The 25,653-nt window shown below is 41.3% G+C and overlaps 1 protein-coding gene across 1 annotated transcript in view; it reads left to right on the top strand.

Annotated features, from left to right (window-relative positions):
* Positions 1 to 18,420: 18,420 nt before the first annotated feature.
* The window catches only part of AMFR (autocrine motility factor receptor), a 33,044-nt gene continuing 25,811 nt past the window's right edge, over positions 18,421 to 25,653 (top strand). Inside the window, exon 1 of the mRNA XM_081030802.1 lies at positions 18,421 to 18,882. Within this exon, the coding sequence (XP_080886928.1) occupies positions 18,616 to 18,882 (267 nt within the window). The 5' untranslated portion in view covers positions 18,421 to 18,615. The remainder of the gene's footprint in view (positions 18,883 to 25,653) is intronic.

The following is a 25,653-nucleotide window of genomic DNA, read 5'->3' as shown; positions in this document are numbered from 1 at the left end:
TATTATAACTCTTAAATATTGGCCTGTTCTTGAGTGTCTGTTTACATATGGTAGATTGAACCTATCTGCCCACCTCAGCTCCTTCTCAAAACCACTAAAAAGGCAGATTTAAAAAGATATAAATCCAGTAGGATTGAGGGGAGTGCAAGATGAGACAAAAAAAATTAGAAGCTGGAAAGCAGATGGACAGAAATCATAACTGACTTAGCAGAAACCTCAGCGCAGCAGGAGTGCAGCTCAGGACCCAACACTGCAGGGTACCAGAAAGGCTGGGGAATTGGAGGCGCCTGCTGCCTATGAAAGGGGGGCTGTGCCTGGACTGACAACTGGACTGGCAGTCTATGTAGGATGTGTTTGTATACCTAGATCGTCTTTCCCACTGTGCTCAGTTAGGCAAATTCTGGCTGGTGATGGATTCTCTGGATAGACTGAATCAGAAAAAAACTAAGCAATGAAAAGATTGAGATGGGGAGAATAATAAAGGTTTATATCCTGCCTAGTGAGACTCTAGACTTCTACTAGGCTGATAGAGTGTTGACAACTAGTTTTGCCCCTGGCTGGAGGTTGGAGGTTTTGTTTCTGGAGAAATTGTCTAATCAAAAAAACCCCAAAACCTCCAAAATTAAAAACTCCAGATAATATTTAGGAATCTTCCCAAAGAAATAGTGGCGCCCTATTACTCACGCACACAGAGGTGACAATTAAGCATCTTATTACCTTTGCCCTAATTGTGAGCAGATAACCATCTGTCATCAGGTTTTTGGAGAAAGCCTCTTATGAAAGAGATTGAAAGAGTCAAAAGGAACTTGGCAGAAACAAAGATCAGCGGTCAACAAAATAATGATTGATATTCTTGGTGTGGTAAAAGGAGATATTGCATTTATGGAACCGTGTGCCATTTAAAAAGATTATTCAGCCAACAAAAAAGAACTCATGAATATTTAAAAAAAAGTTAGCAGAATGAAAAATTCAGTAGTGAGTTAAAAGATTGACTTGAGGAAATCTACCGAAAATAGACAAAAAGTTGGACATAGGTAAGAAAAGATAAAATTAGTGGATCATTCTAGAAGGCCATATATTATATAAACTGCAGTTGATCTTTGAACAACACAATCGTTAGGGGCGCCAACTCCCCTCACAGTCTAAAATCCACACATAACTTTTGACTCCCCAAAAACGTAACTACTAATAGTCTACAGTTGACTAGAAGCCTTATAAACAGTCGATCAATACATAATTTTGGATGTTATGTATTATATACTGTATTTTTTTGCTTTTCTAAGTGGTTTTGTTTCTCTTCCTTTCTTCACTCTTGTGGAAACAGGCCGGCATGGAAATTTGGGGAGTTTAGTTAGTGCTGGCCAATGTGATGCTGGCAGAGGGAAAGTCCCCTCTAGAGAGCAAGTATACTGTATCCTTACAGTACAGTTAGCTAGAGGGAAAATGTTAAGAAAATCATAAGGGAAAGAAAATACATTTATAGTACTATCTGTATTTATTGAAAAAATAGGTACACTATACATATTTATTGAAAAAATACGAATAAGTAGACCCATGCAGTTCAAACTGTGTTGTTCAGGGGTCAACTGTATAGATAAATAGAAAAGGAAGAATTTACAAAGTAATAATTTAAGAAAATTTCCCAAACTCAAAAGAGCATAAATTTTCAGATTGAAAAGAACTACTGGTGTGCCCTCTGTAACGAATGTTGAAAGAGCCACGCGAAGGCATATTATCATGAAATTTTAAATCAATCAGGATAGACAGAAAATCCTAAAAGCTTCCAAAGTTCGTGGATGGGGAGGGGAGATGGGTTAAATACAAAGCATCAAAATCAGAAATGTCATCGAATTTCCAGAAATAATACTGGAAGCTAAAAGATCATGGAGCATGCCTTCCTAAATGTGAGACAACGTGATTTCTGTCCTAAATTTTTAGTCTAATCTAAATCAGGTGTGCATGTAAAATAAAGTTATTTCCAGACATATAGTTTCAAAAAATGTGATATCTCTTGTACCTTTTTGCAGGAAGATAGTAGAGGGTGTTCACCCAACTGAAAGAATAAATTGAGAAACAAGATAACGGGATTCAGACTAGAGAGAGGATCTACCAACATAGGAGAGAAGCAAAGGGAAGCCCTAGGACTTTGGCTGTGGAGCAGAGCTGAGAGCATCTACAGATTGGAGCAGGATGATACAAAATGTCTCTTAGGGAGGAAAAAAATGAAATTGACAGGATAATTGATGTTTGAATTGAGAAGAAATTTAAGCTCTTTTGGAAAATGTGGGGATGAATTAGTGATAGCAAATGAAATGACACAGTTATTAGCTTCAAAAAAAGGGACAGTTTAGAAGTTAGGAAGTGGAATCAGAGTTACTACATGCTCCATTGTGTCATATTAATTTAAATGCTGAACATTGACTTAAATATTAATAATAGGAGGATGGTGGAAGAGAAAGTATGAATGGGGGGGTGTGTGGCTTTAAGATCTAAATTCTTATCCACAATAGAGGGTACTAATCGTGTTTTATTTTAGATTTTTAAAAATGAAATGTGATCAATAAATGGTCATAAAAATATGTTTTAAAAAAATGTAACTTCACCGTGGAGAAACCTGACAAACACTACCTCAGCCAGGTGGTTAAGGTTAACGTCAATGATAAGTCATGTTTGTTGAATGTACCCTTGAAGTGCTGTGATGAGAAAGGCACTTTATCTCTGTGATCTTCCTTCCTAATCTCTCCAAAGTCCATAACCCCAGTCTAATTGAGGGACATTCTACAAACTACCTAACCAGTACTCCTCAAAACTGTCAGGATCATCAAAAACCGGGAAAGTCTAAGGAAATAGGACAACTAAATATAATGTGATATCCTAGATGGGATCCTGGAACTGGGAAAGGACATTAGATAAAAACTAAGGATATCTGGATAAAGTGTGAACTTCAGTTAATAATAAGGTATCAGTATTGGTTCATTAGTTGTGACAAATGTGCTGTACTAATTTAAGATGTTTATAATAAGGGAAATTGGGTGTGGTATATGGGAAGTGTTTGTACCATCTTTGCAACTTCTCTGTAAATCTTAAAACAGTTTATTTAAAAACAAGAAGAATGCTTTTTAAAATAGTGGCAAATATCGGGGAAAAACAGCTAAGAGTTGAAAATTACAGCCAGTGGGATTGGGTGAAGTGGGTCAGGGAAATGCTTTCTCATTATTAACCTCGTAGAATCATTTTTGACCCAATTAAAATGCAGAGTATAGCTTTGATTAAAACAACTTAAGTGTCATGTTACGCTAAGCTATATAAACTCAGAAAAAGAGAAATCGTGAGTTTTACACACTTCTATAACTTGGTCAGGTGGGTGATATACAGAAACTATAATTGATTCTAGAAAAACAATTGTATGCTATTGGCTGATGGAGGTAATTAACTTTGGTTTTTCTTGTATAGCCAGGGCATAACAACATATTCATTGGTCCTCTACAGTTATGTTGATGCTAGATTGCCAGTTTTGAACTAATAGTGTCTGTCTTGGGCAGAGTGACACACATAATAAACAACATTATAGAAAGGAAATCCATATGGAAGGCATGTTAGCCACGTCTCTGTTAGGAGTGCTGCCAAAAAAATTCTTTGTTGAAGAAGGGTGTTCATGGGTGTGTGTATTTAGTTGTTTACTTGCTATATCATTTCTTTTTGACAGATACTGGGCCGTCAAGATGGAGTCCTGCAAGACTGGGTCATTGATGATTGCATTGGGAACTGGTGGAGACCAAATTTTGAACCTCCTCAGGTCAGTGTTCATTTATATTTGCTGGGCATTTGGGGGAGTAGGAAACTAATTTAATTCCAGCCATTTAAAAAAATCATACTAGAATTTGCCTAGAAATTTCCTTTTCATCCTCCTTAATTTAGGTAAAAAATTAACAAGCCAAACATTTTTTTCTTTTAAAGGAAATATCCAAACATATACAAAAGTAGAAAATAGTAAAAGTAGCTACATACTGTAACCTGTCATCTACCTTTAGCAGTTAGCAACTCATGGTCAGACTTCATCAGCCCCCTCCCCCACTGCCCCATTTTCCCATTCTCACCTTAGATTATTATTACAGCACATCCTAGGTATAATTTCAATCATAAGCATTCCAGTGTGCATCTCTAAAAGATAAAGATCTTTTTGAAAACATAACCACAGTACTACCACTAAAAATAAGAAATAATTCCATAATATCATTAAATATGTAGTATTATTCACATACTCCCGATAGTTTCAAATTTATTGTTTGTTTCTGTAACTTATTTGAATTAGGATATCTTTTAAATCTCTTTTTATATCTATAGGTTAGTTCCCCATCTTTCTTTTTTTTTCTCCTTGTAACTTCTTAATAAAAAACTGCCATTTAAAGTCTGAAGTGTTTTCACTGCTGATGGCAGTCCCCTGTTGTCACGGATCCGGTAGCTGTCTCTCCTCTGTGTCCTGGAATTTGGTGGTTAGAACAGTAGATTGGATTCAGATTCAATTTTTTGGGAGGAGGTACAAGACTTGTCAGGTGGCATATTTACCTATTGCTGCATAACATATTACCCCAAAACTTAGAGTAAAGTAGCAAACATTTATTATCTTAGTTTCTTAGGATCAGGCATCTGGGAGCTGCTTAGCTGGATGGTTCTGGCTCATGGTCTCTGGCTTCATGGTGAAGTTATGGTCAAGTTGTCAGCTGGGCTTGCATCATCTCAAGTCTGGGCTGAGGCTTAAGGATCTGATCCCCAGCTCAGTTAGCAGACCTCTCAGTTCCCCTGGGCTGCTCGACTGAAGGCTTCAGGTCCTTACTGGCTCTTGACCTAAGGCCTTCCTTAGTTGCCATGAGAGCATCTCCGTAGGGCAACTCCCAGTAAGACAGCAGGCTTCTCCCAAAGCGTGTGATCCAAGAGACACATCAACAGAAAGAGTGCCCAAACAGGACGCTGGGTATTACACTGTTAGAACCAAACTTGGCTGTGCCCGTGGCATGCTATCACTTCTGTATGTTGTTGCTCGGGCAAACCCACGCAGTACGCGGTGGCAGGGGCTACAGAATGTTGACTGCCAGGGGCCGGGGACCGTTGATGGTCATCTTGGAGGTTGGCTACTGCAGTGGCACTGTGTACTTCCAGCAGGAATTTTATAGTGTCTGCTTGGTTTATTTTGTAATGTTAGCAGCTCACTGACAATAGTTTTCTGGATCTTTTAACTCACTAGGATTGTGATTCTTATATAAAGAGAAACTTCTCTCATCGACTGCTTGGTTACCCTGAGGTGTAGTTTGTGTAGGAAAGAATAGATGCTGCTTTTCCTCTCCTTCCAGTTTTCAGAAGAATGAGTTAATTCCTGAGTGTCCTCCAAAGATTTGACTTTATTTAAAAGAGAGAATAAGACAGACTTGGGTGCAGACAGTGTTTGGGAGACGATCCCAGGAAGCAGCAAAGTACAGGGGAGGAGAGACCAGAAGCAGCAGATGTCAAAAGGGGGAACATAATTGACCTTATCCAGCTGTGGGCAGCTGGAATGGTCCTGCTAAGGACTGTGAGGGACCTTTTGTAACTGGTTCCTCAGAATTGTCCATCGGAAGGTGGGAAGCCAGGGGCTCCTGCCCCCATCAGATGGCTTGTGTTCACTCCCTTGCACTTTCATGTTGAGTCTGAGTACTGGTTGAGACTTCCCAGGGCTTTGCAAATGCTTTGAGGCTGAAAAATGGAGAGTGGGACAGTGGCAGCAAGCAAGGAGCTTTCTGACACTTTTAAACACAGCTGCCCTGAAATCTGAGGTGGAGTGAGAAACTGATTAGAGGTACAAAAAACACCTGTTTGACCTTTTAAAGTGTTGTATGACAAATTTTAATCTATTGTAATGATTGATCACGTTACTGGTGCGTAAATGTTCCTATCTTTGGCTAATGGGAGACTCTTGAAGTTGGATCCTGAATTCTTTTTTTTTTTTTTTTTTAATTAATTTTATTGGGGTGACAATTGTTAGTAAATTTACATAGATTTCAGGTGTACAATTCTGTATTACATCGTCTATAAATCCCATTGTGTGTTCACCACCCAATCCTGAATTCTTTTGACCAGGCTCTATGACTTTGATAGCTTCTTTGCATGACCAGATGTCCCTGGTCAAGAATTGCACAAAATATGGCCAAGCCAAAGATTGTTGTCTGTCCTCTTCCTTCTGACTCCCTAGTATAGCTGAGGGATAGGAAGGTAAGGTGCTGTGAAGCTGCTCTTAGCGCGACTACCTGAGAATTGTGTTCGCTTAGCTTCAGTAACGTATCATTTCATCTGGAAATGGGGAAGCTCCTGGTCCAAAGGACACACAGAACAACTATGGTAAACTTTTCTTGAACATTCCTTGATTTAACTGGAAAATGCTCTGTAATAACCCCAAAACTGTCCAGGCTACTTTCTGAATCCTCTCATGTATCTCCCCCACCATGGTCCCATGCCAATTCCCTTAGTTCACTGAATGCTCGTGTTGGCTCTGCTGGTACAGGATATAGGGGCAGTGTGTTTAGGAAACGTGGAGTATTGGTTAGGTACCGGTGGGAAAAGCACATCAGCTCCCCATCTTGATCTTTTTGTATAAAGTACAACTAGCTTGAAATAAACACCACGAGGAGGACTGGAGAAGAAAGGCTTAAAAGAAAAGGAACACATAGCCTCGTATAAGAAAATTGGGGGTGGAGGGCAGTGGGGTGGCCCGATGACTCAGTTGGTTAGAGCGTGAGCTCTCAACAAGGTTGTCGGTTTAATTCCCGCATGGGATGGTGGGCTGTGCTCCCTGCAACTAAAGATTGAAAACGGCGACTGGACTTGGAGCTGATGGGCCCTGGAGAAACACACAGTCCCCCAATATTCCCCAATAAAAATTTAAAAAGAAAAAAGATCAACTCTTTTAAAACAAAAAGAAAATTGGGGTAATGCTGGTCCCTTTGGTTTGGTCACGGTTTGGGAACTTTTGTGGTATGTGAGCCCCAGGTCTCTTTTAGCCTCTTCTATGCACGCTACTTCTCATCTCTGTTGCTGCTGACGTGCCTGGTTTTCAAGATAGCGTAGGGCACCTCCAAAGCCTGGCACAGTCATCGTGATTCATTATGCCCTATGTAATTATTCTAACTTGAATATTGGTTAGGTGCCAATGGGCTAGCATAGCGGGAGATAACGTAGGCTTTTATAGTTAGGTAAGAGTTGAATAGATATGGTTGAATCCTGGCCTCCCTACTTAGCTGTGTCATCTTGGGAAAAAATCCTTAGCCTCTGAATGTAAGTTTCTTATGTAAAATAGGAGTGATAATACCTCCTTTCGGTAGCTGTTTTTATCCTACTTTCCCCTTATCTCTACATTCAGCACTTTTTGATTTTCCTGCCTTCAAATACAATTCCAAAAGCAAAAGCAGATTTTTTCCTGCAAATATTGTGAGGAGAAATAGGAGAGGTTTTCTAACATACAGTAGAACAAAGAGAAATCTCTGTCTTAGACTTTTAAAGTGCTCTGCTAAAATTCTTCTTTCGCACATAGCAACCTCCTCTCTCTTACTCTCTTTAGCCCTTTAAATTCTCCAAAATATTTTCTCCATTTTCCCAAGCAGTTTGACTCTGTCCAGCTGACAGAACTCCACTTACTCTGCTCGTCTGGTGTGGCGGGAGCACATGTGCCTGTGTGTGTGTGTGTATGCGGGGTTGTTGGCGGTAGGAGCATTTTGTCAAATACCTCACAGGCCACATTTAAACTTTTAATATAGTAAACATGTCCACATCAGGATTCTAGAAAATTTAGATCACTTAGTAGTGATGTTAAAAAACTACAGCTGTCTAAAAAGCACTAATTAATATCAGACTTCATTGTACTGTAAATTTCTTAAGCTGTAAATCCTGTCTACATGTTTGTCTTGGATGCCTGAATGGTTTACTACTATTTTATATTTATTAAAGCATTCATTTATTAGTACATCTGTTAGGTACTAGAACCTGATAAAAGTAGAAAGGATTCTACTTCTCCCAGCAGTTTATACTGCATTGGGAATAAACATGTAAAGAAATAAATGAAGCCATGAAACATACTGACATGTTAAAATTGTGTTGGGATTATGAGAAACTTGGTCTCAGAGGGTTGATATTTGGCTTTAATGTCTGAAATAGGAGCTGATAGATGCATGGAGGTTTAAGGGATGGCTTGGCAACACCAAATCATTCTCTTTTGTTATTTTAGTATCCCTATATTCCTGCACATATTACAAAACCTAAGGAACATAAGAAGTTGTTTTTGGTTCAACTTCAAGAGAAAGGTAAGCTACTTTGTTTTTGAAGGCAACTAGCTAAAAAATTTTATGGAGTAATTTTAGGGATACCTCTATTTGTGTTTTTTCTAAATTCCTTGAATTTTTGGATTTATTGTAAAACTCAAACCACATACCATGTTTATACACAATTACCTAGTTTTTCTCATAAATGTGTCAGTTATGCAATTGGGGGGAAAGTACGTTTAACTGGAGCCTAAAATGCCTGATTATAGTATTTGTTTATTTTTTATGTTTTTAAATTAGTTTCAGGTCTACAAAACAACATAGTGATTAGACATTTATATACCTCACAAAGTGATAACCCCAATAAGTCTATTACCCACCTGATACTATACACAGTTATTACAATATTATTGACTATATTCCCCATACAGTACTTTACATCCCCATGACTTTTGTAACTACCAATTTGTACTTCTTAATCCCTTCACCTTTCTCACCCAGCCTCCAAACCCCTCTCCCATCTAGTAGCCATCAGTTTGTTCTCTGTATCTATAGGTCTATTTTTGTTTTGTTTATTTATTTTGTTGTTTAGATTCCACATATAAGTAAGATCATAAGATATTTTTCTTTCTCAGAGAGTCTGACTTATTTCACTTAGCATAATACCCTCAAGGTCCATCCATGTTGTTGCAAATGGTAAGATTTCATTCTTTTTTATGGCAGAGTAATAGTCCATTGTATACATATACTACAGTTTCTTTATTCAGTTGTCTATTGATGGGCATTTTGGTTGTTTCCATATCTTGGCTATTGTGAATAGCGCTGCAGTAAACATAGGTGTGCGTATATCTTTTTGAATTAGTGTTTTGGATTTCTTTGGATAAATACCCAGGAGTGGAATTACTGGGTCACAAGGTTATTCTATTTTTAATTGTTTGAGGAACCTCCATACTGTTTTCCAGTGGCTGCACCAATTTGCAGTCCCACCAGCAGTGCATAAGTGTTCCCTTTTCTCCGAATCCTCTCCAACATTTGTTGGTTGTTGATTTATTGATGATGACCATTCTGACAGGTGTGAGGTGATCTCTCATTGTAATTTTTATTTGCATTTCTCTGATGATTAATGACGTTGAGCATCTTTTCATATGTCTGTTGGCCATCTGTGTGTCCTCTTTGGAGAAATGCCTATCCAGCAGATTATAGTATTTTTATTAACTTTAACTGCTGGTATTGATTTTCCATGGTGGGATAAACTGAAAATTATAGGAGAAAGATGAATGTTTTTTTTTTTTTTTAATACCATCTTTAGGCCTGTTGTGCATTTTGAAAGTAATTATTTTATTTCTTATACTCTTAAAGTAGAATCCAAAATAAATTACAAATCCAAGGCACTTCTCTTCTCCCCTTTCTTCAAGGGCCATAACTTATAAGGCACTCTTGGTGGTTAATAGCTTGGATCACTTTACAGTCAGTTTCAAAATTTCCACTATGAACTTTGCTTAGAAGACACAACCAAAATGTATTAATGAGAATTATTGTTTTCCTCAGACATAAAATTGGTGACTACTTTACAAATGAAATGGGAGCAGTAATTATGTAAGAAAGTATAGAAAATGAATGTGTTTTGTTTTGTTTTAGCCTTGTTTGCAGTCCCTAAAAATTACAAGCTGGTAGCTGCACCATTGTTTGAATTGTATGACAATGCACCAGGATATGGACCCATCATTTCTAGTCTCCCTCAACTTTTGAGCAGGTATGGAAAGTTGGATATTTTGTGGTTGATTCATCTAACCTGCCAGATTTAAAATACTCCGAAGCACTTGAGAAGGGATAGTTTATGAATTTTGTCTTTAAGGAAGTTCAGACAGTAGATGGAACCTTAGGTCATATGTAAGCCGTAGATTAAATATGACTGACTATAAGTGACCCTAAGTCTTGGGGTGACATCCTAGCATTTGTGTAACTGCTCTTCTCCAAATCTGATAACTCTCTACGGTTAAACTTGAAGTCTTCTTCATTCAAAGAAGAGATGGTAAAATAGTAATCAGCAATGTAATTAATATGGGGGAGCTATCTATAAAAATGTGGAGACTGAATCGCTTGGTGTAATAATTCTCTTACCTTTTGGGAACCTACTGTATTTAGGACCAAATTGGAGAATGTGGGATTAAGTCCTGAAGTTTTACATGGAGTTAGATTTTTTTTCTTTTTTAAGGCAGAGTGATGAGAAATGCATTTTTTGTTAAGTTGACTGGTACTTGTCGAGGTCCTTAGAGCCGTCCATAGCTAGGAATCACAGAGTAACATGGTGGTTAAGAATACAGATTCTGTGGTCAGTGTTTGTCTTTGAATTCCGCCTTCAGTACTCCCTGGCAGTGTGACCATGGACAAACAATTATACCTATTTGCCTCTTTCTTCATCTGTAAGTGGGGTGGTGGTCCCCACTTCATAGAATTGTGAGAGCCAAGTGAAATAACACATGTAATGTGGTTATAATAGCGCCAGCTACCTGGTAAGTGCTTAATAAATGTTGGTTTAAAAACAAGTCCAGCAGTGATTTTGCCTTCTATGAAAGCTTGTTGAGTAAAATTGGTCTTTCTATTTAGTCACACTAATCAGACTTCACCATTGACTCCTCCACTTTGGTCTGCTGATGGGTCACAAGTTGAACTATGGGGATATGAAAAAAAGGAGTCATTGTTCATTGATTTTTAAGCACCACCTATTAGGTATCAGGAACTATGCTGAGTAGTCAGAATACAATCAGGTACAAAAACTTTTCCTCTCCTCAAGGAACTTATTAGTGGATAATTAATCAAATTTAGACTCTTATTTTTTTATATTGGAAGTGTTCAACAACACTGTTATTTAATGTGTAATATGTGACGGGTGAGAGGAATCTGTTTTAGTGTAGAAAATGCCAGAAATGTCGAGGGAGGGTAGAAATGTCCAAATACATTTGTCACCTAACATAGAAACTATGGAAATAATACTGTTTTTAATAAAGCTATGTTTCTTTTTAAAATTCAGGTTCAATTTTATATACAACTGAATTCCTGCACAGTGGAGAAGTAAAAGAAGCCGTCTCTGTGAGCACAGCTCTACACAGTGTAGAATAAACGTGGTAGAAAATGTTTTCTGGTTTTAAGTTTTTTTCAATCCCTGCTTTCTATTGTTTGAATAGTAAAGTTAATATGGAGAACTAGATAGTGGTGTAAACACGTGATAATTTTTAATTTGCTTTTGTTTCTACTCATATGTTTTTGTACAACTTTAAAGAAAGTGGACTTTGTATTTGTATTCCATTTTTTAAAATTTCACATTAAAATTGTAAAATTCTTACAAGCGAAGATCGTTTTTTTCTCCCCCCGCCTAGGCTGGTGCATGTTAAGAGACAGTGGCAAGTTTAGATGAGTTTATGGGACCCTTGCTCTGATGCCGTTCTTGGGGGTGCACCCCAAGAACATGTTACAGATCTTTGTGGTGAGGATTTTCTACTTTTAGGAACTCGATTTGCTTGAATGAGTCCAGGGTGCAACCCTTGCACCAAATTTTACACTCGTTATATTGCAGCAGAACTCCCAGTATTTTACTGACAGGTACATTTTGTATTGGGACAGCTAGACTTTTGTTCATAAGCAACGGACCTTACACATCTGGGAAATCACTAAAATTGACTTTCTCGGGGAAAGTCACGGGAAGTGGTCAAGTCATCAAGAGACCAGGCTAGAACTCATTGAGAATTTTTTCCTCCCCTCCCCCCCCACATAATGGGGCTATTATTTGTGCTATTGTGAAATTATGTCTTAGTTATTTTTAGGGCCATAGTAAAATGGTGATCTGTGAAGGAAGTTTCTAAAAGTGGGTCTGCTAGGTTTTGATCTCTTGGGTTGCGAAGTTAGTTATTTCTATTAACTCGAAGTTACATCCATAGAGATGAAAATTTGATTTTAGTAAGTGACACAAAGCCTTTTCAAAAATATGTTGGCATAATTTGAAATCTAAGGACAGGATAGGGGATAGATGTAGTCAGCCTAAGAAAAATATCAAAGTTAAAAACCTTAAAAATACTGCTAAATTAGTATCAAATTTGGAGGAATTAAAAAAAGAATCTTAGGGCAAAGGAGTTTGCTGGTTTCATTGCTTAATGGTCAAAGTATATCGCGTATGCCTTGTTACAAACTTGTTAACTATAGGCTTAATATACAGGAAATCTGGTAAGATACAGCTACTTCAAAGTGATTGGCATAGTTAAGTTTTTAATAGACAGAAATGAACTATTGATTAGTTCTTACAACTTGATGGTACTGATCACAGGGCTACTGGGTGATGTGAAAAGTATTTCATGTATTTTTCCCTATTTAGACGAGAAAATCAGACCAAGAACACCGGAACAATTTTATTTATAAACATTCAGTTTATTTGTTGAAGTCCTGTCAAACCTTCACATGCTTGTGTATCAAGTAGTGACTGGACACATGCCCATGCTTCAGTAGTAGGTGAGCACCAGGCTCCAGGACCAAAAGTGACCAGTGATTTCCTTTGAAAAAGCCATTCGTTCTGTGGATAGTGCTCTTCCCTTAAGGACTAACAGTCCTGAGCCTCTGGTTACACTCTCATATTTCTAAATTATAATTTTATTGGTGAACTCATTGGTTAGCTGAGTCCTAAAAGACTGGGGAAGGCAGAAATGGAGATGGCTTGATCCAGCCCACCTTCCATGATTGCTTCCAGCATCCAAGCGAAATGTGGTCCCAGTGACCACATTTCAGATGTGTTAGCTCTTGCCATTTGGGTTGTGTGGACTTTTTCTAGGTATAATGTATAAAGTGCTGTCATTAAAGGAGTGTGTGAGTTGAGTCATCTGATTCAAGGCCATTCATATTTTTTGTAACAAGCTTTGACCTAGAAATTCTTTCTGATTGACACCTCACAGTATGAGTGTTATCCTATGCTGGGGCCTAGGTGAGAAAAACCTTTGATTTACGCTGCCTGGCTCAATACTCTTGGAATGTAGGAGATCTGGTTTTGAGTATACAATTCGTAACACAAATCTTTTAAATTGTTTTGAACTGTTGAGTTGTGGTTGTGTCCCAGTACTCTTGTTCTAGTTTCCTGCAGGAAATAGAACTAGGGAAGTTCAAATCTGATGTATTCCGACAGCACTAGAAGAGGGTACAAGGGCACTGTTTAACACTAAGGACTTTTGATAAGTAAGTTCTTATCACACCTCTTCAAGAACCAACAGTCTTAAATCATGCATTCCAATTCTCTACATACTAAATGCTGAATAGCTTTTAAGTGAGCTCATGATTAACTGACATGTTTGATTGCCTTCTATGTTCCGGGTTTGTTTATAAATGAGAGCCCTCTTTTGTATTGTGTAACTACAGTATTGTGAGGTTATTTTCCCTGAGTAATCCGAGTAGTGCATGTTCTATATAAAATTACTAAATGGTACTAGAAAATAATTCAATAGGTTGTGAGGAAAAATATGGAAAAAGTCTTACTACTCAGATGTTTTAAATCATTGTTAGCATTGACATCCCTTTGAAGAAAAGTGAAATTTGTTTTTTTCATAAGTGATGAAGACTTGTGATTTTTTAAAAAGTAGATAATACTTTAAATGGCATTATGATAATTCTGTATATGAATTTGAACTTTTAACAGCAGATCTGGGTTTTTATTATTGTCTTAACTTGTAACTAGCACTGTGGTTCGGTTATTACTTTGGGTAATTAAGGGTTCCATGAAGTTAGCATTTTATTTGGATAAAACAACCAAATTAGCCAGTCCATTTTCTTTTTCCATGCGTAATTAGAAGTGAGGTCCTCCAGATTCAGCAGGCCAGCATGCAGTCAGTTTAGAATTCCCTTTCTTAAGTGATGTGACTCTTAGACTCTCAGGTTTTTAATGGTTATTTTTTAAGTACCTGCTCAGTCGCTTGAGATGAAATGCTTGGAGCAGCTGTTCCACATTGGAGTTCCTCAAACTTAAATGTTTTTACTAGCTCATAGTGTTTGGAACAGTATGTGCCATCGCTAAGACTGTTTCAGAGAGTGTAATTTCATATTTCGCATGGCCAGAGAAGGCATAGTGGTTTTTTACTGTAATACTCATTTTCTATAATTATTCTATTTGTTTGCTATCATTTATTATTTGGGTTAAACTGGACTCACTTCAGTTTCCCTTTGTTGTTTAAATGTGTGATGAGAAACCTAATAATGTCATTGACTTGAGCCATAAAAAATTTTAATATTAGCTTGTTTTTGTGTGAAAAAACAGACTAAACTGTAAGAATCTAGATTAAGCCAGTTTAGATATAATTCGTATTTTAGTTATGGATTGTATCGTAAGACAAATAAATTGGGAAAATGTATTATGCTGTTCTGTTGAGGGAAAGCAGTGTATTTAAAATTTAAGCTTTTGGTTACTGTGTTTACATCATAGAATATAAACATCATTTATAGTTTGGCTTTGAGAATTTTTCTTGTATTAAGTTTATGGGAAATGTATAAAAAAACTGGAGTTTTGGTTATATTTTTATATTTGTAAAGGTTGGATTAAAATGGTCACTGTTCTTTTTTTAAAAATTTCATTTTACTGTCATTTCAATTAAAATTAAAACGATAAAACAATGACTGTAATTGTGTGTGTGGCTGCTAACCTTAGTATGTCATCAGAAGTCCTGAATGGTTCTTTTTCATGGTCAATGGCCAGAGGCCATTCGTTAAGAGAAAGGTTGGCATCCTAGCAAGGGCCTGAAGACCTGAGCCGTCCCTGTCAATGTTGCCCTCCCCTCGCACTCCTCCATTGTGTGTGTTAGGAGTGTTCTTAAGCAGTCTCAGTATCCTGCAGTGTGAAGGGGTCACACTGGATTTGGAACCAAAGGACAGAAGGACGGACAGATGGATGGATGGGATCTACCTATCTATTTAGAAGTTATTTTACCACATAGGTGTGTCATTATATCATTGGGGACTTAGTTTCTTCACCTATAAAGAGATTGTTGACTCAGTTTTTTTCTTAAACTTACCTGGAAGTCATGTTCTATGACACTATGCTTGCTGCTTGTGTAATACTGTGTAATTTCCGCATCTTAAATAGAAACAACACATCCAAAATAGAATATATGTGTAATAAAACTATAGTCTTGAAGCTTTATATCTGAACAAAAGTTGAAGAAAACCTGATAAAGTTACTGCAAAGTTCTGAAAATTTTACTACTTGTCTATAGGTAGTTTATAGCAGACACCAAAGAGCTATGAATATTCTGAAAATAAAAGCTAAAAATTGAAAATATACCCATTTGTGTTTTCCATATAAACTTGAAAAGTTGGTTATTTTATCCCCTTCTGCTGGATTTCGTAGTGGAACACTTTGGTCCCGCTAATGAAACCAGAATTCCATGCGAGATACGTTTAAGGCTACTGGATTAGATAATGTTCACTTCCTAGGAAGCTGAGAATTTTAAAACTACTCACCCTTTCTCACAGGACGGTGAAAATCAAATGAGATCATGAAGGGTTTCAGATATTTTAAAAAATGAAAACAGCAGTAATGTATATAGGTGTGAATCTTACTCCACATAAATTCTGGTTTCTCTGAAATGACATTTCTTTATTTCTGTTAAATCCAGTCACCATCTCACAAAGATGGCAGGAAATTCAGTCTTTCAGTCATTGGGAATGGGGCTACCTACTCAAAGTCTCACAAGAGTCAATTCAGAAGGCATAAATGGTACTCTGAAATGAAGGTGGGGGTGGGGAGAGCTGTTTTCATTGTGTATCCCACAGATACGTTCTTGTGCAAGTCAGACCGCCACTTCAAGTCTGGTGCAGTTGCCTTCCTGCCACCCTTGGGCCTCAACTGACAAGTAGCCCCTTAAACCTGTGGTCCAGCCTTTCTGGTCACACCCTTTATCCCTCTGTCTTGCCTCCTCCCCTGGTTCTCTGATGGAGTCGGATCCAGTCCAAAGAACCAGTTGACTTTAGAAGGTGGGTAATGTCCTTGCCGAAAAAAATCCTTCAAAGAAGGATATGCAAAAGCCTCTTTGGAGTGGGAGAGGAAAAATTTTAGTAGAATAAATATCCTAGTAAAATATCCAGACACAAACCTTTGAAATCTTTTAAAATGCAAATAAAAACCTTATATGGTTGGGTTAATTTCACCTATTCTCATATTGAATCCTCAGAAAGTTTAAGCTCTAAAAGTTCAAGATTAATTTAGACTATAGTTTTTATGTATTCAGAACCAAAAGTAAAGAGTTGCTATTAAACACTTTACAAAGTTATTCCAGAAAACAGGTTGCCTAAAGTTCTTTTAACACTTTGAAAGTAGTGATTATATAATTCAAAGGACTACAGCACTTTGAAATTCAATGTGGTGGAATATTGTAATATAATATGGGCAGGTCTATCATCAGCTGTCTCATGGTGACAGGACAAATTTGGTGTGGCATTTTGTAACTATTGTGATTTGGATTGAATACAAATCATCTCTGTGGTTTAGAAATTAGGGGGACTCATAAAGCAGAACAGTTACTTCCCTGGAAAATGACCATTTTTTCCAAATAAAGCTTTATTTTACCAATAAAGTTGAAAGTTTAGCATTTTAATTAAATGGCTGTGGGGAGAACCACAGGGAACTGAAGTCTAATATAGACCTCATGAATGTGTGTGTGTGTGAACACTTGCCCTCCTCTCTGCCAAAAGCTGAACTGTTGTGTTCCATCACAGGCCCTTTAATAGGATGTTTCTAAAAATTTCCAAGTGGATGGCAATACCTTAAGAGATCTTTTTTGTTTTCTAATTAATAGATTTTTGGAATATTAGGCATAAAAGACCTTGAAGATAATATAGTCCTTTTCTTTTTGAAAGTTTATTAGATTCAACAGATACATACTGAGCACCTATCATGGGCCAGGCACGTAACAGGCCTTTGGGATACAATGAGGAATAAGACCCCCAAGGTAATGTTTTGTTTGGCAGCACTTTTTTTTAAAACAACTTTATTGAGCTGTAATTCACAAATTGAGATCTATCTCACCATTTAAAGTGTGCAATGAAATGATTTTTAGTATATTCAGTTGTGCAACTATCACCACAGATTTAGAACATTGTCATCATTTAGTTTTTACCCCCCAGGTCCCTCATCTCCCTATCGCTAAGCAACCGTTAATCTATGCCTATTCTGGACATTTCATGTAAATGGAATCACAACATGTGGCCCTTTGGTCTGGCTGCTTTCACTTAGCACGGTTTAAAGGTTTGTCCAGGTTGCAGCATATCAGTACTTGGCTCATTTTTATAGCGGAATAAAACTCCATTGTATCCCTTATCTATGGATTCATCATTTAATGAACATTAGGGTTGTTTCCACCCTTGGCTATTAATGCTGCTATCGACATTTGTGTACAAGTTCTGTGCGGACCCATGTTTTCATTTCTTTGGGTGTACACCTAGGAGTGGAATTGCTACGTCAAATGGTCACTCTTACGATGAGCTTTTTCAGGCACTGACAGACTATTTTCCAAAGTACATGCACCATTTTACATTCCCTACCTGGTGTCTGAACGAACACATTTTTACGCCCTGCTAAACTAGGTTCGTCTTAAGAGTCTGCTCGAGACTAGTAAGCAGCAGAAACTTGACAGCTTTTCCCTGGCGAGAAATTTACGACTTGATTAATACTTTCTTTTGGGATCAGGGCCTCTATTATTTCCTCTATTAGTCCCATCTCTTTTGTCCATCGGGGAAGCCGCTAGGCCCACAGGTGTGCTCAAGAGGAACCTACTGATGGGGGTGAAAGGTCACGAAGGGGCAAGCGGCCAGACACGCCCGGTGGCCCGGGGCCCTGCATCCTACAAACGGGCCACGCAGCTTGGGTCCGGCCGCCCGTCGGTGCCGTCCGGCCCGGGTGACGCGCTTCAGCTGGGACCCGGCGGGGGCCCTCTGCGTCCGCGGCCCAGGCGCGCCGGGCAGTCGGCGGGGGCAATGCTGGATGCCGGGCCCCAGGGCCTGCCGCTGCGGCCATCCCCGGCCGGGGCGCCGCGCGGCCGCTGGGGGCGGGGGACGGAGGCCGCGCCCCGCTCCCGTCCCGCCCGCGCCCCGCAGGCGGCGACGGCCCGCCCCGAGCCAGCCGAGGCTCTTCCGCGCCGGCAGGGGCAGCAGCGGGAGCGGCGCGAGCGGTCAGGAGCGGCCCGGCCCGGCCCGGCGCGGCGCGGCGGCGGCGGCAGCTACGCAAGAGCCCGTGGGCGCCGGTCGCGAGGCCGCTGCTCGGGCCCGGCCGCCAAGCGGGGAGGCCTGGGGGCTGGAGGGCGCCGCTGCCGCCATGCCGCTGCTCTTCCTCGAGCGCTTCCCCTGGCCCAGCCTCCGCACCTACACGGGCCTCAGCGGCCTGGCTCTGCTCGGCTCCATCGTCAGCGCCTACCGCTCCCTCAGCCCGCCCGAGGCCGAGGCCGGGCCCGGGCCGGGCGAGCGGGAGCCGATAACGGCCCCGGGGCAGCCAGACCCGGCCGCGGCCGGCCCGCTGCGCGCCGGGGGCCCCGGGGCCCGCGACGTGGCCCAGTACCTGCTCTCGGACAGCCTGTTCGTGTGGGTAAGCGGGGCCGCGGGGCCGCGGGGCGGGAGCGGGGCGGTGGCGGGGCCGCCATGGCACCCATTATCCGTGGGGGGCGTGGCCGGGGCCGGGGGCGCCGCTGACCTCGGCGTGCGGGGCGGGGGGCCGGGGGGGGGGCCGGGGGGGTCGGGGGCCGGAGCGGGGCGGTGGCGGGGCCGCCATGGCACCCATTATCCGTGGGGGGCGTGGCCGGGGCCGGGGGCGCCGCTGACCTCGGCGTGCGGGGCGGGGGGCCGGGGGGGGGGCCGGGGGGGTCGGGGGCCGGAGCGGGGCGGTGGCGGGGCCGCCATGGCACCCATTATCCGTGGGGGGCGTGGCCGGGGCCGGGGGCCCCGCTGACCTCGGCGTGCGGGGCGGGGGGCCGGGGGGGGGGCCGGGGGGGTCGGGGGCCGGAGCGGGGCGGTGGCGGGGCCGCCATGGCACCCATTATCCGTGGGGGGCGTGGCCGGGGCCGGGGGCGCCGCTGACCTCGGCGTGCGGGGCGGGGGGGCCGGGGGGGGGTCGGGGCCGGGGGGTGCGGAGCAGACCTGCTGGGGTCGTGACGAGGGGCAGCCGGAGGGGCCGGGGCGCCGGGGGCCGCGGCGGGATCCGGGAGGAGAGCACAGGTGGAGGGGGAGAAAGTGACGTGCTCGCGGGCGGTCGGGGGAGCAGAGTCGGGGTGCCGGGCTCCCTGGGGAAGGCCACGGGAAGACCTGTCACGGGGGGCCCACGGAAAGACGTGTTAGCACGGTGGAGGGACTTGAGTTGCTGAAGCCCGGGGACGTTGTCGGCGGGTTTCCGGGAAGGGGGGGCCGAGACCGAGTTCAGGGGCCGAGCGTGGCGAGTCGGGGGCCTTTGCGTGCGGGGGGGATTCCTGTGCGGAGACAGGCTGTCCCCCACAACTTTCGTTTCCTGCCTTTTAATATGTGATTGTCCTCTTGGGGTCACACGAACAGACCAGCCCTGCTTCCTTCCTTCCCTGTCGCTTTGACGTGATGATTCAGGACGGTTTCCTTCGCTGTCTGAAGGCCGCGCAGCATTCGGGCTCCCCGGGCGGCTCGTCGTTGTAACTCGGGATTTCCTCCTTTGAAAACGCGGTGTCCAGTGTGTCTGTCCTTGCAGGACAAGCACCCTTTAACCAGGCACGAACGCTGCTTTGGCTTGTCAGGACAGATACTTCCCGGCTGCGCACATCAACAGTCCCTTTGGCTACAGAACTTTGCTTCCACCTTGGCCTCGAAGGCCTCTTATGTAAACCCCACGGGGAGCAGCAAAGTTGCCCCAGGATTTCAGTGTGTCCCCGGGGTTTGCTGTGGCCTCTTGGGTCTTGTCTCCGCCCGCAAGTTCCCTTTTGGGGTTGAGAGGCGGCTGTAAATGCCTGAGATTAATATTCCACGTGTACAGAATGATAGGCCACTCATGTGTTATAATTAATCGCACTGCGCTTCATCAGGAGGCAGTGGGATTTGCGCACGCTGTGGGCTGTGGGTTAAGTCTGGTCCTTCCCATGAAGACATTAGTAGAAGGCAGTGGAGGGGAAAGCCCCATTCCTCCACTTTTGGGTAAAGCAGAACCGTGCAGAACCGGAGAAGGGAGAAGAGAAGGAACTCCATCCACATCCACTTAATATCAAATCTATGTGTGCGTTTGAGTGAGCAGGTAACCGACTTAAAGTGATGTGAAGAGTGCTTTTGCCAAATGTGAAGACTACAGTGTAGTTTTGATTTTTTTTAAGTGTAGAATATAAATAAGCCTCTGAGAAGGAACCACTGTGGTCTTTATATAACAACTACCAGTATTGTTTCGTGTTTTTTTCCCCCCTAGTTTCTTTTTTTACAAAACCCAGTTTCAAATTCCAATATTAACACCTCTTCATAAAACAAACATAAAGCTGTTGATTTTTTTTTTCTGTGAAAATTATTTTAAGAGAATTTTCCTTTTCTTCCCAGCTTTTGGAATAGAAGTCTTGCCTTATGCAAGTTTATCATTTCTTCCTGCCTGTTGATGATGTTTTCCTTTCTCAGTTGATCTTCTATACTGGTTTTCTTCCATCTTTCTTCTGTGGCTTTACACTTTCATCTCGCCCCTCCTTGGCTTCTGAGACTCCAGTGTGCATCATAAGTTTTCCTCTTCACTCATTACATAGTCTCTGCTTTAGCAGCTGAGAAGGAGTCTCAGTCTGGAAGACTTCCTCCTGGCCCGACAGATACCATTATTGAGTGAATAGATGGCAGGGCCTTTGTCAAAATGGATCCTTTTTGCTCCCTGCCCACAAACAGTCAGATTCCATTTTGTAAAAAACAAGCGAGATAAAACAAAACTGATCTTTCTGCCAGTTCGCAAATCCTGTTATCTATTGTTTGGCATATTGGAATCGCTAAAACTACCTTCGGAGAGCACAGTGTAGATTGATATGTCTGATGGCATCTCAGGAGGTTTTTGGTTAATAAACTCAATTCAAAACCTTTCAAAGGTACTGTATGAGGCACTCTGGAGGGCATAGCTGTGAACGCTTTCCCCCTACCCTGAAAAGCAATCCATGCACAAGTATGGCAAAATTTGATAAGTGGTAATAGACATATAAAGAAAATGTGGAGTTTGGAGGAGAGAGAAACTGACCTGAGAAAGATGCATGGAAGGTGGTATTTGAACCCTGTCTTGGAAGATGGGCAGGATCTCAGCAAGCCGCATAGGGCATTCCAGGTAGAGAAAACAGCCTATGACGCTCAGACTGGTGCGTGGACAGGGCATAAACTGGGCTGTTGGGAGGGTGAAGGGGAGACCCAGGAGGTGGGGGGAAGTGACCCTGCTATGTGAGAGAAAGGGAGAGGCCAGCAGCCCCTCTGAGGTGTATTTCTCAAAGTGTGGATCTCTGGCAACCTGGTTTGTTGTCACGGGGGTGCTTGTAAAATGCAGTTTCTCAGGCTCTGCCTGAGAATCAGTTTCAGGGAGAAGGACGGAGCCTTGGATCTTCATTTTGATTAATGTCCTTGGCGATTTTAGGCACCAGTGGTTGAGAAACTGATTAGGAAGAGGATGGGGTGTGGGGCTAACGTTAGATTGTGTAAAGCTTCCCTGCAGTGCTAAGGAGTATGGATGTTGTTTTGTGGCCTTGGGTTTAAGTAGGAGGGAAGGGGAGGAGGGTTCTGTCATGATGAGATGATTTTTTCTGGGGATACCCTTCTAGAGTGGGGAAGATGGATTTATGCAGAATGGGAAGAGGCCAGGAGATGTAGTAACCTAAGACCTCTGCCCTCCAAGGTCTCTCCAGGTGGCCCTCTGGCATGGACATTGAGAACAGGTTTGAGAGGAGGCTCCAGGGTTCTTATACTAACAAATACCCAAGTTTGACATGAACACTTTTTGCCTCGTGTCTTTCTAGAACTTTCATTCTAAAGTTTCATTCCAGACTTGGTTTTATTTTGTTACTCATTTCTAGGCTTATTTTACATTTTTCAGAAGTCACTTCCATTAAAGTACCTCTTGATCCAGTCCACCATTGTTTTGAATTGTTCAGGTATTTTTGACTTTTCCACTTTATTCTTATTGTTTTCATTACTTTCTCCTTTCTGGTTTTTTCTTTCTTTTTTTACGGACTTGCTTCTAAAATTGGGAGAGAACATGGTAAAATGGAGAAATAGAACTATGAAACAGGTGTTAAGATTCTGACTTATTTGTATGCAAATCAAATAATTTAAATAGGAGTTTCAAGGGGAAGAGAAATCACCAGAAATGAAAATGGATAAAAGTGAACTGGCCATTTAAAGCAGGGGTTGGGAAACTGTGGTGGCCTCTTTGGCCCAGGCTGTTTTTATACAGTCTATCAACTAATAATGGTTTTTATACTTTAAAGGTACTTTTTTTTTAAAGGAAAAATATCTGACAGTGTGTGGCCCAAAATATTTACTATTTTCCTGTAAGATAGTCTATTACAGGAAAAATGGCTGACTCCTGCTTTAAGGACCCTGTCTTCACATAATTATTCAACTTCAGATGTGGAAGTAGTTTACTAGGTTTGAGACTTTATGAGTAGACTGTTCCAAAGAAAGTAACAGAAAAATGTTAGCCCCATAAATGTTGGGGCAGCTGAAGAGAAAGACTAAACTCATAAAAAATAGGATATAAACCTAGGTAAACACTTAATATAGGAAAAACTTCAGGATGAGGGGGAAGGAGACGGCTATTTGATTGCTTGCCAGATGTGTGCTGAGTGCTTTGTGTACATAATCTGGTTTTTTTTCCCTGGTATTGTGAAAAGACAGACACAAATGTGATGGGGGGTGGGGTACGCCTCTGCATTTTATTGGCATTTTATCCTTGTCACTGGGAGTCTGCAGGGAGGTGACATCCTCCAGTTGTCCTTAAAGGGAGGAGACGGACAAGACAAGGGGTGTGTGTTGGGTGGGAGGGTAGTTAGTTCTGGTGTTAAATGGGAGACTAAGAAATAGCCATGTTGCTCAGGTCCTTGAAGCAGTGCCTGGTAGTTTAACCACATTTCATCACAAGCTCATAAATAGTGCCCCGTTGGTGGTCAGCCTTTTACAGGGTCAGCAATACCTCCAGGGTTACCCAGTGATAAACGTGGCCAAGCCATTTGTTGTCACCCTCTTCTCTTTTCCTTGAAGGCCAAACTGTCTTATAATTTAGTTGTTGTTTTCTCAAGTAGAACAGTAGAACCCTTTTGGGAGAGAAATTTTCTTATGGGGCCGTAGAGTAAAGGCCTTTCAGCCTAAGTAGGAGTTCCCTGAGTCACTACAATCTGACCTGTTCTGCTACAGGCTGCTCAGGGACAAGCAAAATGTATTTCTGTTTAGTGTAGACTAATAAAAAATAAAGGCATTTGGTAAAGTTTTAAAAAATATTATATAAAGTTCTCACAGGGCTATAGATACAAGAAACTTTTCTGAAATATTATTTGTTGTGACATTAACTTGTGACATAGGCCACCCATTTTTGGCTTGTTTAGGCACCCATCTCCCAGCATCCGTCATATGATGAGAAAAATAATGTGGAATTTCAGAACTGGTCCGATTAGTTTAGATTCTAAACTTATAAAAAAAAAAGAAAGAAGGAATGCTTGCTCATGGTACAAAAATCAAAAAGTACACAAGTGATATACAGCGAAAAGTTCATTTCCCTCTCTCCCTGCTCCCTGCTGCCCTCCGCAAGAAGTGGCCGTGACTGGTGTCTTTTACCAGTAATTAGTGCTGGTGTTAAGGAAAAGGCTAAGAAAACCCAGACTGCTCAAGTCCTGACACAGGTCACACCTGTCTATTATACAAACGTGTATGTACACATATTCTTTCTGTTTTTACACAGAAGGTAGCGTAGTAATCACATTTCCATACTTTGCCTTTTGTAAGTGAACAAGTTATCTTGAAGTTTCCATATAACAGTAGTAAATACAGAACTGCTGAGTTAGTTTTGCCTGTTTTACAGTTTATTGATATGCTCTTCCTGATGGACACGTGTTTTTCCATTTTTCTACTGGGATCAACAGTGCTCCAGCGAACCCCTTATACTTACATTTAAGTTTGGATTTTGCCTACAAGGAAAAGTCAGTTAGCTGTGTAGAGCAGATAAAACAAGGTCTGTGCCTTTACATGGATAAAGTGGTTCCCACCAGGCTTGCCGGAGGCGAGCTTCCTTAAGGTACCTGGAGGTGAGGTTTGTCCAGGTTCTGTGGATTGAAATCTGGGCTGAAGTGTTGTTTTTGGAAGTATCACTGGCGACCTAGTGGGATCTGATTTGGGATTTGCTATTAAATGAGGAATGAATGGTACAATTATGTTTCTTTCCATAGTTGCAATTTTTCAAGCTTTTGTCAGTTTTAAAGTTGAGAATTTATCACATCCTTATTGGAATGACACTCTGTTTTTAAAATTAAGACATTTCTCTATAAATAGGCATAGCATAAATTGTTAATAATTGTTAAGGTGTTTTTAAAAACACTTTGCTCATAATCTTAAAATAATTTTTAGTTGCTTCCAACTTTGTGTGGTTTTAGCTTTCCATTAAAGTTCACAAATGGTTATCTCTTTCTTTTTACACAACTTCCCTTTCTGATACCCGTATACTTCCTCAAGCCTTTTTTTCTTCTTTCCTTGGCTAATTTTTAACTCTTCTATTTAAATTAAAATAGGAAATGCTTATGTATGGGTGGTGGGATTATGAGGGACTTTCACTTTTTGTTTCGTTTTTATTTTAGTAAATCAAAGATACAGCATTTTTACGCCTAATTTTTCAATTTAGAAAAACGTATTTTAGAAAGTTTAACTGAGAAATAGGAAGCAATACTTTATTTTTTGTTTTGCAAGCCAAGATGTTCAGGCATATTGTTTTGGATAGAACAATGATTAAGCAACCCTGAATTTGATTTCTTTCCTTCGCTCTCACAGCAGCCTGCTTGGTCTGTTAAGATGCCCACCAAGTTCTGTGTCTTGTGGATTCTAAAAGCTCTTTGAGTGCAGGGTCCAGAGCTCCCTCATTTCTCTTAACCTCCCACATGCCTTGAACAAGTAGGTGCCAAAGGTGTTGAATTTATTTCTTTATTTCATATGCCTACGTGCAAAAACAGGAAGAATTCTTTTTTAGAAGTATGTTGTAATTAGGCTGAGGGGTGTTTGGTTGATTTTAACAATCCTGTTCAGCTGGAGGATATGGTGTGAGGGGTTGTGGTTGTGGTTTTTATCTTAGGACATTTTTCTTAATTAATATGACTGAGGTTCCCATTGACTGGTTTAGAGCACAGTGGAGACGAGCCTTTTAAAT

Source organism: Rhinolophus hipposideros, assembly GCF_964194185.1.
Source record: "Rhinolophus hipposideros genome assembly, chromosome: 21".
Taxonomy (NCBI): domain Eukaryota; kingdom Metazoa; phylum Chordata; class Mammalia; order Chiroptera; family Rhinolophidae; genus Rhinolophus; species Rhinolophus hipposideros.
The sequence above is the reverse complement of the archived record's forward strand: the minus strand, read 5'-3'. Positions and strand labels throughout refer to the sequence as shown.